The 16951-nt window shown below is 43.4% G+C and overlaps 1 protein-coding gene across 1 annotated transcript in view; it reads right to left on the bottom strand.

The window, feature by feature from the left end:
- Positions 1–15392, bottom strand: part of SLC9A3 (solute carrier family 9 member A3) — a 631205-nt gene extending 615813 nt beyond the window's left edge. The window contains exon 1 of the mRNA XM_077491947.1: positions 15035–15392. Within this exon, the coding sequence (XP_077348073.1) occupies positions 15035–15305 (271 nt within the window). The 5' untranslated portion in view covers positions 15306–15392. The remainder of the gene's footprint in view (positions 1–15034) is intronic.
- Positions 15393–16951: the final 1559 nt, after the last annotated feature.

Genomic DNA, 16951 nt, shown 5'->3' with positions numbered 1-16951 from the left:
AACCTGGCCTGTTAGTGGGCCCTTAGGACAGGGTTGATGACCACTGGTGTAGGGCAGAAAAAGCAGGGCTCAGGAGTGCATACTGGACAAAGCACAGAGCTCTGAGGTGTACAGTATACTGCACAGAGGACAGAGCTCATTTTGCACAGTGTCCAGGGACCAGGAGTGTATAATGCACAGAGTGTAGGGCTCAGTCATGTCCAACACACAGGGCGCTGGGCTCAAAAGTGCTTAACACACAACGCAGGGCCAGAATTTGTGCCACATATATTGCAGGGCTGAAGAGTGTGTACTATGTAGGGTGCAGGGCTCAGCAATGCCTATTACACAGAGTGCAGAGATTAGGATTGTGTAGAACAAAAACTGCAGGACTCAGGAAAATATATCACACTGAGTGCACGCAGGGCCACTGATAAGGCAGTACAACCAGCGCTCCTGTACTGGGCCGGGGGGTCCATCAGTTCAATAGGGGGGCCCAGGCACCTGTTGAACAGGAGGTCCGGCTGTACTGTCTTATTGCAGACATCAATCCTCTTTTGCCTCCTCCTGCAGTGCTGACAGCTTCTCCTCCTCTTTCTCCCTCTGGCTGCTTTGCTGGGTGATTGGTCCTAGAACAGGCGCTCCTTCCATCTGCTATAAAGGCCCCCATTCCCCTGCAGTGCTGCTGGCTTCCAGGCTCTTCTCTGCCATCAGCAGCTGCTGTGGGCAGACTGAGGGATGTTTCAAGATATTTAGCAGGGGAAAGGACTGGTAAATATGTCATTTACTGGACCTTCCTTTCCTGAATAAACACAGTGAGCGATTGGTACCAATCACTCCTGTGCCCATTCTTCACTGAAGCATAGTAGACTGTGTTTACTATCCTTAAGTTTGTAAATGAGCAGGAAGCCTCAGAGCACTTCCTATTCACTCAATTAGCTGAGGCTACAGAGAAAGGGACTGATAAATATTTGTCTGCGGTCACTTTCAGCCAGGGAAATGGGGCCCTATGATTTCAAGCAGCAGCCCTGAGTGCACGGCTCAGTAGTGTGTATCACACAGAGTGCAAGGTTGAGTGCATTTTGCACATGATGCAGTGCTCAGGAGTGTGTTGTTTAGAGGGCAAGACTCAGAAATGCATATTGGACAAAGTACAGGGCTCAGGGGTGCATTGCTTTGCATAAAGCACAGGGTGCAAGGTTCAGGAGTATACACACAGAATGTAACATACACACCAATTGTGCAAGGACCTCAGGTTTTGTGCCATCACTATTGAGTGGTCACCCTATTAGACCCCTGATATAAGGGTAAAATGGAAGATCTACTGCCACCATCTCAGAGGGATATTTCCTGGAAGTGACAGGATTCCCCCTGGCCAAAACCAACGTGATTGTGATCATCTGATCCAGGGCCGTTTTTAAGGCAGGGCGAAAGGGGCAGCTGCCCTGGGCCCTGTCATTGTTGTGGGGCCCAAAGCAGCTGCCTCATACTTGCCAACTATCCCAGTTTAAATTTCCTTGTCTCTTGCTGTGTCCTGATATCTCAGTGTGAAGTGTTGCTACTAATGCTGCCCAGTTCTGCCCTATTGTTGTGTACAGATGACTCACCTGCAAACCCTGTGTTTACATGTAAATAACCAGCATTCATATGTAAATAGCTGCATAGATATGTAAATAAAGGTGGCATCCATATGTATAGCATGACCCCTGGAGTGAGGAGATGATGTCCTGTAACCTCTAGCAATGAATCAGTGAGCAGTATTACTGTACAGTAATCTCAACAAGCAGAAATCATGTGGTGTAACCTGTAGCAACTAATCAGTGAGCTGTAATGTGTGCTGTAACCTCTAGCAACCAGTCAGTAAGTGGTAATGATGCACTGTAACCTCTGGCAACCAATCGCAATAGCTGCCTGATCTGATTCAGTAAACTGATTTTGAGTCTAGCTGCTATTTATTGTATGTTTCAGAGCAGGTGGAGAGTAAAACTGCATGGGGAGTGGGGGCCCAAGAAAAGTTTTGCCCAGGGTCCAATCAATATTAAAGATGGCCCTGATCTGATCCCTGAAAGAAGGAGCAGCAGTGGTGGTGGCTGCCTCTATGTGTGGCTATTGTCTCAAGATAAAACTGCTGGCTCTCTCGCTCTCTATCCCTTTTTCCTATATTGCAGCCTAACCAACCTGCTAACATACTGTCCAGCCACTGAACCCTATATGTGGCTATTGTCTCTCAGATAAAAAAAAACATTCTCCCTAGTATGTGGAAATAACAAACTGCCCCAGCAGTTGCCCATTGGCTCTTAGGAGTGAACTATAGCGAACAAATGGAAGACCTGACCTCGGTCCTTCTAGACAAGACTGAGGAACCTAAGATCAAGTTGTTTTACTGGGACCTCATTTTGCTTCTCTTCTTCTTGATGAATAACTTCAATATGCATGAACTAACTTGCTCCTACTTCATACTAGGTCAACTGCTTAGATTATGCACCACCCCCCCGCCCAAGGTGACGCCCCTCCATTTTTTTCCCATTTCTACCCCCCTTTTTACCCCCTCTTTACCGTATGCAGGGAGGGGAGTTCACAAAAGTAAGAAAAGAGAGAATATATAAAAAAAAAATGATTTTGGTGCAGGCAGATCCAGATGAATCTGACCTCTACATACTTCAAATTTCTGCATTATGTTGCTTTATGCTCTTGCGTCTTTACTCCGTAGCTAATATTGGAACCCTAAAGGCTCTTTTCTGTACAATTGGCCATTTGATCTAGTCTTACCTTGATAGGTTGCTGCTACCTGTGCACATATGCTCTTTAAGGCGATGCAGCCTCTGCATGTGTCACTGTTCCCACTTCTTGGATACCCTTGAAAAATTGCTTTGCACCTACTCGGAAAGTGCATTTGACAACTGTATGAAAACCAAACCTCTCCATGCCCGGCCTATTGTAAAATGCCAGCCAGGGCAGAAGCACATGTCATATATCCTCTTCCTCTTCCTCCTAGGACTGTGCCTCACCCCTGTTGGTACCAAGTGATCACTGTGGCCAATCACAGCAGATCACACGACAGTTGTACAAAATGAAAGGCCTTTTTACATGCCTTTCATTGTGTACTATTGTGATGAGCTCTGTGGTCACGGTCATCACATGGTACAGACAGGGCCAATCACAGCCCTTAGCTGTGGCTAATCACAATAGTAAGGTTTCTTATAACTGTAAAATGCACCGTTACTGTATAAGCAATCATAGTATGTAAAAAAAAAATTAAAAATCCTGATCACTTCCCCAGAGTAGTACTCTGGACCTATTTTTGTGGTCTTCCTACCCGAAGATTTCCAATTATCTCCTGAGCGACCTGGAGTCGCATGATTCCAATAAGCTCTAGCTACTAGCAGAGTATGGAATGGGCATATGGAAGAAGCGCTGAAGAGGTGTATTCCTAGTCACTGACAGGCAGAACTGCGCTCTGGTCGTTCATCCTAGCTACTAGCAGGTGACCTTCACCCTTCAAGTCTGGCATGCATGTTTGCTTACCTTCGGCCGGTTGTCATTTGTGGGAGTGGGGAGTTCATTCCTGTTGTTTCCATGGCAGCTGTTTTTGTTTGTGTGAAGGTCTCATGTCTTTTCCCCTTGTTTCCCACACACTGATTATTCAGTGTGTCTGGCTGGCATGGAGGCTGGTTCCTCTGCATTCCAGCTGCCAAACTAATTCCTCGTTCATCCGTGCGATCGTTCTGCGGATGCGCGAGTTCGGGCGTGAGAGTGAGACTTGGTATTCGCGCATGTACATATCGGTATTCGCGCATGCGCACTAGCGCTATGGCTGACGCATTGATGACGTCATTAAAGGTGGCAGTTTTAAAGGGAGAAAATAGCCTGCAAGCCTTGGAATGCTTGTTGGTTTGTGGCAGTGTTCCTGTGACTTGGTTTTCTGCATCTAAGGTATGCTATCTCTAAGGGACAGGTATGCTACCTGTTTTTTCTGCTGCTTTATTTTCTCCTAACAAGGCTATTTTTCTTGCAGACTGATGGACACTTCCAAAGCCCTGGATCCATCACCGCCTTCTAGTGGCCAGCCCTCTCTCAGCAGGTATATATTGGCGGGGAGGTCTCCCTTGTAGTGCCTGCTGGGGGGGGGGGAATAGTTGGTTCATCAGTTTCTGATACCTCCATTAACACAGATGATTATTTTCTCTTTGTCAGCCCTTCTAGGTCTATCCAACAATGGAGTTCACGCAGGGTAAGTGATTCTTCAAAATCACATCGCTGGTGTTCCTCTTCCAGATCCAGATATCATGGTTCTCCCTCGAGATCCAGTCACCGTAGGCGGGAATCTTCTCCACTTTCCACGGCTCACTCCAGGCATACAGCTGAAGGTCTCTGCTGGGGGTGTAGGGCTCATGTCCCTGTGAACAAATCCCTCTGTGATACTTGCTTTGTGAAAGCAACTAGCGAAAGGAGAGATTCTGACCGGCAACTAAAGTCTCTGGTTTAGAATATGGTCAAGGACAGTTTAAAGAAGTTGGAGGCCCCCCACATGTCTCCCATTGAGTTTCTTTGATCCCCAGCCAGGGATACTCAGGCTCAGGAGGCCTGGGAGTCTTCTTTACCTAGCCTTCCCTCCGCTGCTCTCTCAGATAGTGAATCTGAAGAAAAAGAGTCTGATACCGGTTTTGATTTAGCTTTACTCCTTCCTTTGGTCAAAGCCATCAAGGAAACTTTAAATTGGGAGGAGCCAGTGATGGCTCCTGCAAAATAGAGGAAATTTTTCAAGCAATTAAAGAAGGAATGTATCAGCTTTCCTTTTTTTTCGGAATTGGGTGAAGTTATCACAGACAAATGGGGGAAGGTGGAGAAGAAGAATTCCCTCCTCTCTAAAATTCAGAGGCTTTACACTTTCAAAGAGGATGAGGTCAAGCAGTTGGAGTCAGCTCCCCTAGTCGATGCGGCAGTAATGAGGCTGGTGAAGCATGTGACCCTTCCTCTAGAAGACACAGTTTCATTCAAGGATGCCCTGGATAGGATAGTTTCTGACTTAAAACGGGTCTATCGTACGGCAGGCATGGCTTGTAAATCTGCCTTGGCTCTTGCCACATTGTCTAGAGCGAAGGAAATTTGGTCTGACAATGTGGATGAGACACTTAGAAATGTCTCGGAGGACTTGGCCAAGAGCTCACCCGTCCAAGAGTTGAGGTTGGCCTCGGCCTTCTTGGGCGATGCCTCGATTGATATAATCCGCCTGGTCGCTCGAGTTATTTTGTCTTCTGCTACTGCCAAGCGTGCCCTGTGGCTTCCTCCTTGGTTAGCCGATCCTGCTTCAAAACAGGCTTGGTGCCAGATCCATTTTGATGGATCTTCTCTTTTCAGCAATAAGTTAGACAGTGCTATAACTCGGGCCACTGGGGGCAATTCGGGGTTTCTTCCTCAAGACAGGCATCTGCAAGGCCAAAGAAGATCCTTTCCAAGGAGACAGAATCAAGATCGTGCCAGAGAGGCGCGTAGTTATAGGCCTGGATGTGAATTTTCCAGGTCATGGAAGTCCAGGCAGTCATCTTTCAAGAAGTCGGCCAAGAGCAGTTCGACGGGAGAGAAGGAACCGAAAAAGTCCTTTTGAGATCGGACCCGTCCAGACAGGCCAGGTGGGGGCTCATCTTGTCCACTTTCAGCACGCCTGGGCGGCCTTGATCCAGGACTTCTGGACCGTCAGAACGGTCTCTTCAGGCCACACCTGGACCTTCAGCAGCGCTCCCAAACTCAGGTGTGTTCCCACGTCTCTTCCAGCTTCAGAGGAAAAAAGGCCTACGTAAGAGCCTATGTAAGATCTTTATTGGATCAAGGCGCTGCTATTCCCGTTCCAGCCGATTAACACTGTAAGGGAATGTATTCTCCTCTTTTCATGGTCCAAAAGAAGAATGGGGCTTGGAGACCCGTAATAGATTTGACGCATCTGAATCGTTTCAAGAAAGGTTCAAGATGGAGACTCTGTCCACGATCTGAACAGTCAGTTCAGCCGGGAGATTGGCTTGTCTCCATAGACCTCAAAGATGCTTACTTCCACGTTCCTGTGGCATCAGATTTCCAACAATTCCTGCAATTCTCCATAGGCCATCTTCACTTACAATTTACATGCCTTCCCTTCGGTCTGTCGACTTCATCACGTGTCTTCTGAAAGGTCCTGTTGGCGATTAATGCCCTGTTAAGGGTCAGAGGGATACGTATCCATCATTACCTAGATGATCTACTCCTTCTGGCTCAGGACAGAGATAGCCTCTTGGAACACAGAGATCAAGCTATCTCAACTTTCAGGGAATTCGACTGGCTCCTGAACCTGGAGAAGAGTCAGTTAGATCCTTCTCAGTCTCTTGTGTTCCTCGAGCTCTCTTCAACACAGTAAGAGGTACCATCTCTCTACCCGAGGAGAAGATTGTAATAGTTTGGGACAGGATTTGTCTGGCTCTCTCGTTTCCTTATCTTAATGCACTTAATTTTCTAAGGATCATAGGCACCACCAAAAAGGTTTCTTCACCAGTGGTCAGGGACAAAGCCCAACTTATTTGCATCACTCAGGTCACGAGGAGTTCCCTCTTCTGGTGGCTTCAACGGGAGAATCTTCAAAAGTGTCATTCCATTCTGCCTACTACGTGGATCACAATAGCATCGGATGCCAGCAACAGAGGTTGGGGGGCTCATTGCCTAACAGAAGTGGCTCAGGGCAGTTGGGATTTCTCCTCTCGGAATAGTGTCAAACATCCTGGAGTTGCATGCAGCCTTCCAAGTGCTGCTGGCATTTCATCATCTGATATCCGTGGCATCCGTAGTTCTCAGATTGGACAATACCACAGCTGTTGCCTATATAAGGAAACAGGGGGGCACCAGAAGTCGGTCCTTACTATAAGAGGTGGAACAGATCACGTCTTGGGCGCAGAAGAATCTGGCCAACCTAACGGCAACTTATGTTCCTGGAACTCTCAATGCACAAGCGGACTTTCTGTCATGAGTCCACTTAGACAACAAGTGGTCTCTCCACCAGGATGTGTTCAAATGGATCCTAAACTTGGGGATCTCTCCAGAAGTAGATCTCTTTGCCTCTCAGTTCAACAGGAAGCTGAAGAAGTATTAATCAAGGTTCCGGGACCCTCAAGCCTACGGGATGGACGCACTGACAGAGCGTTGGTAGTTCCACAGAGCATATGCCTTCCCTCCAATTCCAATCGTCTTTTAATTCCTGAGGAGACTCAGATGGGAGGAGGTGGAAATAATAGCTGTGATTCCTCATTGGCCCAACAGGCCCTGGTTTCCTCTCTTTTCTCTTCTCAGCTTCTGAGAGCCTGTTCCTCTTCCGATCAGACGGGACCTGCTCTCCCAAGGCACAATTCTCCACCCGAGCCTAGCTCACCTACAGTGGAGGGCTTGGTTTTTGAGAGGGGAAGGTTGGAAGCATAAGGATGTCCCAAGGAAGTTATTCCCACTCTCCTGAATGCAAGAAGACGTAGTACTAACAGAGTGTATGAACGAATTTGGGCTAAATTCTCATCTCATATGTCTTCCAGAACCAGTTCATGTTGTACACCTACAGTTCAAGACATTTTGAGTTTCCTGCAATCAGGTCTGGATTTACCCTAATCTGTTAGTTCCCTTTGCGTACAGGTGTCAGCTATCTCAGCCTTTACTGGAGTGTCATGGGCCAGGCACGCTCTTATTCAACAATTCTTCAAAGGAGCAGTTAGTGTAAGACCTCAAAGGAAACCCAGGTTTCCAAAATGGGATCTGCCTCTAGTTTTGGATTTTTTCTCACATCTTGATAAACCACTATCCATCAGAGAGCTTACTATTAAGACTGCCTTTTTGGTGACCATCACTTCAGCAAAGAGAGTGTCTGAAATTCAAGTTCTGGGAGCCAAAGAACCTTTCCTTACTTTTTTCCCGGACAGGGTTGTCCTGGTCCCGATGTTAGGGTCAAAATCTAAGGTCACTTACATTTTTCATGAGAACCAAGAAATCTCGCTCCCCACCTTTAAATCCACTGGAATTTCAGATGTTCACCATCTTGATCTTGGTGGCTCCCTGAAGCAATATTTGGAAGTAACAGCTCCTTTCCGTTAGTCAGATTATCTTTTTGTTTTGTTTTATGGGGGAAAAACAAGGGCCGTCGGGCATCCATCAGATCAATTGCTGCATGGATCGTACAAGCAATCCAGTGGGCATATAAAGAGAAGGGCTTGGCTCCTCCTGAGGCAGTAAAAGCTCACTCAGCAAGAAGTCTTTCAACCTCATGGGCAGCGTCTCGCCATGTGGCTCCTGATGTGATCTGCAGAGCGGCATCTTGGTCATCGCTTCATACCTTTATGACACATTATTGTGTTGAGCCAGCGGCTTTATCCTCAGTTGACTTTGGTGTTAAAGTACTGTCAGTTGATGATATTAAATAAATCCTTGTCTGTTCTGCATTTTTTCCCACCCGGGTGTGTACGAAGAGTTATTTCCCACACGTAGGCTGCCACCAGGAAAACAGAAAATTCCTATCAAAATACTTACTGTAATTTTCCTTTCCTGATGGACTCCATGGCAGCAGGAGTTCCCTCCCAAATGACTGGAGTAGGCTAGTTACTGAAACGGCCTCTGGCAGGGAGCAAAAATGTATGGGAGTATCGTCCTATAGCAGGGATATGCAATTAACAGACCTCCAGCTGTTGCAAAACTACAAGTCCCATCATGCCTCTGCCTCCGGGTGTCATGCTTGTGGCTGTCAGTGTCTTGCAATGCCTCATGAGACTTGTAGTTCTGTAACAGCTGGAGGTCTGCTAATTGCACATCCCTGTCCTATAGGGTAGTAGAGGCGGGACTAAACCCACACGTAGGTTGCCATGGAGTACACCAGGAAAGGAATATTATGGTAAGTATTTTGATAGGAATTTTCTGTTATTTAATGTCTTCATTTTATGATACCTAAATGATACCCAATGGACATATCTCTACAGTTATTTCATAGATTTTATCTTTTCCCTTCAGATCACCTAAACTACTTCCCACCAGGTCTCTTACTTATGACCTATGGCTCTCCTTTTCTAAATGAAATTATAAAGCACAGATAACAGCAGCTCCCACTCCCGTAAAATGGTTGTATAGATTACAACCCAAATTTAAAATCTTGTAAGTTAAGGTAAAGTCGTGGGAAAAAATTGTGGGTAAAAAAATAAATAAAAAATTGACATACACATACAATTTGATTAGGTTGAATGAAAGAGTAATTGGATGTGCTGCAAAGCCTCTTTAAACTAAATATATTGAATAGCCGGACATGCAATTTGCTATCTCCTCATTAAGAGTTCATATACATTTATGCACAGCGGTAATGCATACACCACTGCAATGTGAGGCAATGCACATTACATGACTTCCTGTGTTGTCATTCATTTAAAGGCAATGCACATTTGTTGCAGCAGAAATTTTGGGAAATATCTTCTTTTGTTATGTTTATGTGCATTGGCGGCCCATTATTGTCAATGGGCTGCCCTTATGCAATACATGTTAATATTTGACATAACACATCACACAAATGTATATGGGCTCTCAATAATGTTTTATTCTAAGAAGTGATGTGTTTACATAGGGACTGTTTCCTGCCCTATAAAATTCAATATGAAAGCAAAAACAATTCAAAGTAGTTCAGAAAGCAGCTACAATTTATAAGGAACCTGAAGCAACTCACAAGAAAATCAGAAGCAGCTGAGAGGAAAGTCAAAACCAAGTTGATGAAACACAAAATGAAAGCATTATCCTGAAGACATACAATACACTAGTCTCTGTGTCTTGTGTGCATATGGCTTAAAAATAAATGAAATAAAGTGGAACAAATAGCAATGGGCTCCATTCACTAAAGCAGATTGCATGCAGTATTTAGGTGTCTGGACACATATGCCCTGAATATCGCATACAAAACTGAAATTGTCAATTCACTATGCCTTTTTGCGGTATTAAAAGGGGTTAAAGTCAATTCACAAAATAAATAAATAATTAAATGCATGCGCTAGTTAAGTATTGGTCCAGGCATGTGCTATTTAATTAATGTAAAATATAATAGCCAATTTTGAGTTGTCTCTGTCTTTTTGGATGAATTCTCTCAACAACAATGCATAGAAACCCAAATATGGAAATCATTGTCAAGTAAGACAATGGGGGTTATTTACGAAAGGCAAATCCACTTTGCACTACAAGTGCAAACTACAAATGCAAAGTGAACTTGAAATTGCACTGAAAGTACACTTGTAAGTGCAGTCACTGTAAATCTGAGGCGTAGATCTGAAATGAGGGGAAGCTCTGCTGATTTTATCATTCAATTATGTGCAAGCTAAAATGCATTTTTTTTATTTTTCTTGCATGTCCCCCTCGGATCTACAGCGACTGCACTTCCAAGTGCACTTTCAGTGCAATTTCAAGTGCGCTTTGCACTTGTAGTTTGCACTTGTAGTGCAAAGTGGATTTGCCTTTCGTAAATAACCATAATAATAATGTTTTGTCTATAGTTCTACTTTAAGGCAAATAGACTGTGCAGTTTGCAAGTTGCTCCAGAGCTCAGTACATGAGGGAAGGCTTCACTTTACAAAGAATACCCAATCACATGATTGGATGATGGAAGTCAGAAGAGTCCCCCCCTTGTTTACTAAGCTCTGGAGAAACTTCACTTGCAAAGTGCTCAGTCTATATTCCTTTAGTAAATCCACCCATTACATGTAGTAAAATAGATTTATTTTCTCCTGTCATTTCGCCAGATCTTCAGAGAATTTGTTTGTGTGTGTGTGTATATAGGTGTAGCACTGACCTCCGAAGGAGCTGCTGGTTTGACTTGGGCTTACCGTTACCTCACCTGCTTCTTCTCCGTCTTGGTGATCCCGTGGTAAATGGCCAAAAGAATGTTGAAACTGACACTGAATCCTCTTTTGGGTTATTTATTTTAGAAATAGGAAACTCTTAATGGAGGGTAGAGGGTTAGGGGTGAGTTCAGGCACTTAAATTGCAAGGTGAAAGTATTAAGAGAATCCAGAGAATAAAACTGTTTCACAACTGGATTCAACAACCCCCGGATAGACCTCTCTCACTAGGCCTAGCAGCCGGTGGGATGCTCGGTAAAGTCTCTGCCACAGACTTGTGAGATACACTTGAGCATTACTGAGGGATGTGGATATATTTAAAGAACTGACATACGGCACCAGTTTCTCTCAGCCAATCCGGCGATACCGTATGAGTGTTGATCCAGGTTGCGTCCTTCAACTAAGTCTCCGGGCTCCTTCAGAGAAACCAGCCTTGTGCGCGGTCTTCTCCTGAAAGAGTTCTCCCCTGGGGTTCTGCAGTTGCTGGGCCTCTCCCTTCTGATGAGACAGCACCGGACCATCCCTAGATCAGTAGGCTCCGAAAATCGCTCGGGGTTATCCCGACGTGGGCATGGCCTAACGTGTACACACTCTCTCTCACAAGGCGGCGGCGGTGATTGTATTTTAAAGCGTTCTTTTACCTCTGATCTATGTGAGTAGCCACTTTTGAATTACAATAAAGGCAATACGTTTCAACAATACTACACTATGGAAATTGTATTTTCTTATATAACACAAGGAAACAAGGAGTAACTGAATATTAACCAGACCAGCTTTACATAGCGACACAGGGGCTCACACTGTGTGGCGAGTTAACCCCTGCAGGGGAGCTGGTGAGTGCGGCAATTTGTCTTATGCACGGAAAACGCACCGGTTGCAATTCAGGATACACCAGACACTGAGTACAAGTCACTTTGATTGAATTACTGTGGAACTTTTTGAAGTCATTTTGTTTTTTCAATGGACTTTATTTTGTGAAGATGATATAAGTTTTATAAGTTTCATATGCACTTATTTTGCACTAAAAGCACAAAAGCACTTTTGATCGCACATAGCTGTGAAATATAGAGTATATTTTTTCAGCATTTTTTGTCTGCAACCTGTAATCTGCACTGTAGCAATTACATAGGAGTTTACTTGTTGCATTAGCACTAGCACTTTAAGAAGGTTGTTCATTAACATTAGCACTTTTAATTTGTAATTCACATGTAGTATGTATTTTATTTGCTGTCACAGGAGAGCGCCATAGCTACCATCACAGTATTCACATTCCCCCCAATCTATAAGGGCCGGTTCACACAGCGGTTGATGCGAGGCGACACGACTCGCCTCGCCTCGCTCCCGCAAGTCGCCCCCGTTCTGTACAATGGAACCGTTCTGAGAGGAGCGACTCGAGTCGCTCCGACTCAGAAAAAAGGTTCCTGTACTACTTTCGGGCGACCTCGGGGCGACTTGCATTGACTTCTATACAGAAGTCATTTGCAAGTCGCCGCCGAGGCCGCTGCAGGTCGCGGCGAGGCAAGTCGAAGTCGCCTCGCCTCGCCTGCAGTGTGAACCGGCCCTTAGGCTGGTATTATCTGGTAGTGGCAGCCTCCTTTCTATATATATATGATATATTATATACATTTTATAATTTCTCATTTTTATTGCCTCTTCTAATATTTATCACCTCTTCCAAAAAGTTTTTTTGTCTCCATAGCACAAACCTTACCCCCCTTTTTTATAAATTATTCCCCATGGCCACAAGTGTAAGGAGCATTCTTCCCACTGACCATCAAACTAATAAATATAAAATATGCTGCGCTGTGATGATTATAAACTCTAGTTACATAAACATAAAAAACATAAAAAAAAGTCCTGCTGTGTTAAACAAAAAAGTCCAATGTTCCCACTCGGCAAGTGCAAAATAAGGTGTCTGGCCACCACAAGGACTGAAGAATTTGTGGCTACATAATTAAGTGCAGCAAACACGCTTTGATAATGCCACTCATGTGGAGTATGATAATCCTTATCTTTGGAACTCCAAATAGGGCAAAAAAGAAAAAAAATATATGGTGTAATATTGTTACCACTCTGATAAATTTCACCCAGGTGAGTAACACTCCATGTATAAATATAAGTGCAACCGCCGATCACCAGCCTCCACCAGCTTTCACCTCAATGCAGTGCGCACTCACCGAACAAAATATCATAAGAAGCATCAAAGAGTGAAAACGGGTATGTCCACAGGTTTCAGTACAAGGATTTCCTCTCATATTATCTCACTTCACAGGGTAGAGCTCCATTCATATGTCTCAAACTACCAAAGGCCATTAAGAAAAGATATGCCTCATAGTGTATTATTTATTAAAAGGACATACAGTGAACAGGTCAATTGCATAAAAACAATATATCATGCTGCTAGAGTCACATATAACAACACTGCCACACGGACCTCCGCTGTGACTGTGCAACATTCCCACCCTTTGCGATTCGCATACAAATGTATCCTCAGGGGCCTCATCACACTAATGTATCCTAATGGTTCATATGTGTTGAAAAGGTTGAGAAAGGCTGCTTGAAAGTGTAACAAAAGTCAAAACTTTCTTTTTCATTTTGGATCGAGTAAATTGAGAGTTAGAAACCCTGTCAGTTTTTTTTCCATTGGGGAGATTTACCTTCACCTTCTGTCAAATTGCCAAAACAGGAAGTGAGAGGAAATCCCTGCAAATTAACCTCTTGCCGACCAGCCACAGTCATTATACTGCGGCAGGTTGGCACGGCTGGTTTAAGAGCTATAGGGGGCATGACATTGGAGCCAATGCGCGTGGTCGGTGGCCACGATGTCTGACGTTGACCCGCAATTGCTCCTCAGAGAGCCAGAACAGGGATCTGTCGATGTAAACAAACAGATCCCCGTTCTGTCAGGGAAGTAGCGAGAGATCTGCTGTTCCTAGTGATCAGGAACAGTGTGATCTCTCTACTCCCTGTGAGTCCACTCCCCCCACAGTTAGAAACATCTCCCTAGGGAACACTTAACCCCTTGATTGCCCCATACTGTTAACCCATTCCCTACCAGTAACATTTATACAGTAATCAGTGACTATTTATAGCACTGATAGCTGTATAAATGTCAATGGCCCTAAAAAAGTGTCAAATGTTTCCGATCTGTTTGCCGCAATGTCTCAGTCCCGCTAAAAATCACTGATCACCACCATTACTAGTAGAAAAAAATAATAATAATAAAAATGCCATAAATATATCTCCCATCTTGTAGATGCTATAACTTTTGTGTAAAATAATCAATATACACTTATTGATATTTTTTTACCAAAAATTAGCCTAAACTGAAAAATATTTTTTTTACTTTTTTTCCCGTTAGTTATACTTTAAGTAAATACAAAATATCTTTATAAATGTCAAATATTGAATGAAAATAGTATTGTAAACCACACATATATAAATACTCTTCTTCCACCAATAAAAAAGACAAAACATCTTGTAGAACAACATGTGTGTCATTTTTGATACTATTTTCATTCAATACTTGACATTTATAAAGATATTCTGTATCTACCTAATTTTACGTAGTTGTTTTTGATACAGCATGTGTGTTCTGTGAAAGTAGCTTCCCTTTTGACTGGTATTCTAGTCACCTTTCTTTTGTATTAATACATACGGTATGCTGCAGGAACCACACAGACTTAAGCCCCTATCATATTTTCTACAGATTTTTGTCTTCAGATTTACCAAAACCATGTAGTGCTAGGGCCTGCCTGATTGCATACAAATTGAAAATCCTAAGGTTTGACCTCATATTATATGTTTTTGGTAAATCTGAAGGCAAAAATCAAAAGAAAATCTGATAGTATGGGGCTTTAGTGAGTTGGCATATTTCTACGGTTCAAACCATTTTACCTTTCTTAGCAATAAAAACTGACAGGGGTTCTAATTCTTCTCCACTGTATCCATCCCCCTGGATATTGCATGAGATCAAATACTGCATTCTTTCATGAGATAAATAAAACATATTTCAGAAAAATACCTCATGCAGTATTTTAGAAGCGTTTGTTTGTAAATGCCCAAAAAACTTTTTGAAAAACATTATTTTACCCTATTTCTTAAAGCAGTAGATACAACATTGTGAATGGAGCCCATAATCTCAGAAAAGCAACATAATTAAAAAGAAAGTTATATTATTTTATTGAACAACTTACCCAGCTTTCCAAGAGCAGCCACCAAAATCCACAATGCTATGATGTAGGGAATGTGGACTTTCTCCCATTGAAAAGTTACAATTTGGTAGGTTGGTGTTGAAGTAGAATTTTCACTGCTTCTAACGAGGTTATAGTCTCCAGATTCCATGGTGCTGGTATTTGAATTACAATCAACAATTTTAGTTAATAAACACAACAGTAAAGACAAAATGCAAGTCTTTATGGTGTATTTTGAAGTCTTCAAGTATACTTGGGCAAAGAGTGTATACATGTCCTACGCAGGCAGTAGTTTGCTCTGTAAGGTGTTTCTATATTGTGAATGTTTGTAGATTTGTATTACTGTTTTGCACTCTGTTAGTAAGTGCCACAGCTATCTAATACCACATTGCTTTAATCAGAAAATATTTATAGCTGTATACACACATCATAGCTTATACACTTTGACAAGTGTGAAATGTTCCTTTGTTCTGGCAGTTAGGGTTATAGATAATTGTAATCTTATCATGTCTATAATTTATGAAGGCAATAAGTGAAGGGTTTGGCAGAACATATTCTGTGTTATTTTGATAATTAGAAAATCAATATTCAAAGGTAAAAGGGATAATTTTATGGCTTCGGGTCTTTTATAAATGGTAGCTTTGGTCCTTTTATTCACACATCAAAGTGTCTGAGGCCCTAGAAGGAGAAATGTACACGGAGACACTGTAATACCCATTTAGATCCTCGAATAGGAAGGATTGCCTCAAGCAAATTGGTCTAAAGGTAGGGGCAGGTACCATCATCCTCAGGGATAGGATATTGGAAAGGAATGCCTGGGGCTGCTCCAAACATTTCCTGGGTATAAAAGAGAATTAGGACTATCTTGGTACCCAAGGATTAGGCCGACGTTATAATAAAATTTACAATTATTATTATTATTATTATTAAGAGAAAAACAGTTAAAAACGATTTGTACATTAAATGATAGTTAATTACAACCATGCATAATTAGTATAGATGGTTCCAAAGGAACAAATGAACCCCATAGGTAGTATGGGGGCTGAGAAGTATATCTTGACATGATCCTCTACATCAGGGGTGTCCAAACTTTTTTTCAAAGAGGGCCAGATTTGATGAAGTGAACATGTGTAAGGGCCGACCATTTTGCCTGACATTCTTTGAACCATTAAAATTCAGTCTGTGTGTTAGTTTGAGCACTAATACACTGCCCAACAAGAATTATCTTGCCTTTGTGACTGTGTATGAGTGAAGAGATGAGCTTATGCGTGTTATTTGGATATACCATATTTATTGGCGTATAACACGCACCTTCATGTTAAGGGGGACATTTCAGGAAAAAACTTAAATTTTACATAAAGAACTATAAAGCAAAATCAGGGTCAGTGCCCATCTGCCGCCTCACCATTGCCATGAATGCAGCACCCACATAGCCAGGAATGCAGCACGCACCATTGCCAGGAATGCAGCACCCACCATTGTCAGGAATGCAGTGCCCACCATTGCCGGGAATGCAGCACTCACCATTGCCAGGTATGCAGAACCCAGTATTGCCAGGAATGCAGCACCCAGTATTGCCAGGAATGCAGCACCCACCATTGCCAGGAATTCAGCACCCAGTATTGCCAGGAATGCGGCACCCACCATTGTCAGGAATGCAGCGCCCACCATTGCCAGCAATGCAGCGTCCACCATTGCCAGGAATGCAGCACCCAGTATTGCCAGGAATGCAGCTCCCCATCATTGCCAGGAATGCAGCCCCCATCATTGCCACGAATGCAGCACCCACCATTGCCAGGAATGCAGCACCCCATCATTGCCAGGAATGCAGCACCCCCATCATTGCCAGGAATGCAGACTCACCATTGCAATCAGTGCAGCCTGACTGATGCCCATCCATCTACAGCCTTGGAGGGAACA

Source organism: Lithobates pipiens, unplaced genomic scaffold (genome assembly GCF_037356315.1).
Source record: "Lithobates pipiens isolate NorthernLeopardFrog02 unplaced genomic scaffold, aLitPip1_a1.2 Scaffold_19, whole genome shotgun sequence".
Lineage (NCBI taxonomy): Eukaryota > Metazoa > Chordata > Amphibia > Anura > Ranidae > Lithobates > Lithobates pipiens.
The sequence above is the reverse complement of the archived record's forward strand: the minus strand, read 5'-3'. Positions and strand labels throughout refer to the sequence as shown.